General features: G+C 62.0%; 1 protein-coding gene across 1 annotated transcript in view; it reads right to left on the bottom strand.

The window, feature by feature from the left end:
- Positions 1–416, bottom strand: part of TMEM160 (transmembrane protein 160) — a 6,404-nt gene that overhangs the window by 5,051 nt on the left and 937 nt on the right. The window contains exon 2 of the mRNA XM_025214304.1: positions 267–405. Coding sequence (XP_025070089.1) covers positions 267–405 — 139 coding nt within the window. The remainder of the gene's footprint in view (positions 1–266; positions 406–416) is intronic.

Raw genomic sequence — 416 nt, 5'->3', positions numbered from 1 at the left:
GGGGGGGGGGGGGGGGGGGGCCCCCGCGAATAAAAAAGCCACTTTGCTCCCAAGAGCTTCGTGGAAAACGCTATTGCATTCGGAAGCGGCTCGAAATAGGTTATGAAAGGAATCGTCCGAAGCGGGGTCAGTCTTAGCAACACTCAATCGCAGGCTGCCTTTCTGCTCATCCAGCCTGCATCTCGATTCGCCCCTGTAATAATGACAACGCTGCTTCCCAGGGGTGCAGCCTCCGGTCCCTGCCCCCCCCATCGACCCGGACTTACCGTAAGCCGCCTCTCGCCCCACGTCGCTCTGCACGTACGAAATGACCCCCACGCCGGTCGCCAGCAGCCCGTTGCGGAACCAGGAGAGGAAACCTGAGGAGGGCCCGGGGAGGAGTTGGAGTTGGAGTTGGAGTTGGACCTCCCCCCCCC

The sequence above is a fragment of the Alligator sinensis genome, unplaced genomic scaffold, assembly GCF_000455745.1.
Source record: "Alligator sinensis unplaced genomic scaffold, ASM45574v1 scaffold107_3, whole genome shotgun sequence".
In the NCBI taxonomy this organism is placed as follows: domain Eukaryota; kingdom Metazoa; phylum Chordata; order Crocodylia; family Alligatoridae; genus Alligator; species Alligator sinensis.
The sequence above is the reverse complement of the archived record's forward strand: the minus strand, read 5'-3'. Positions and strand labels throughout refer to the sequence as shown.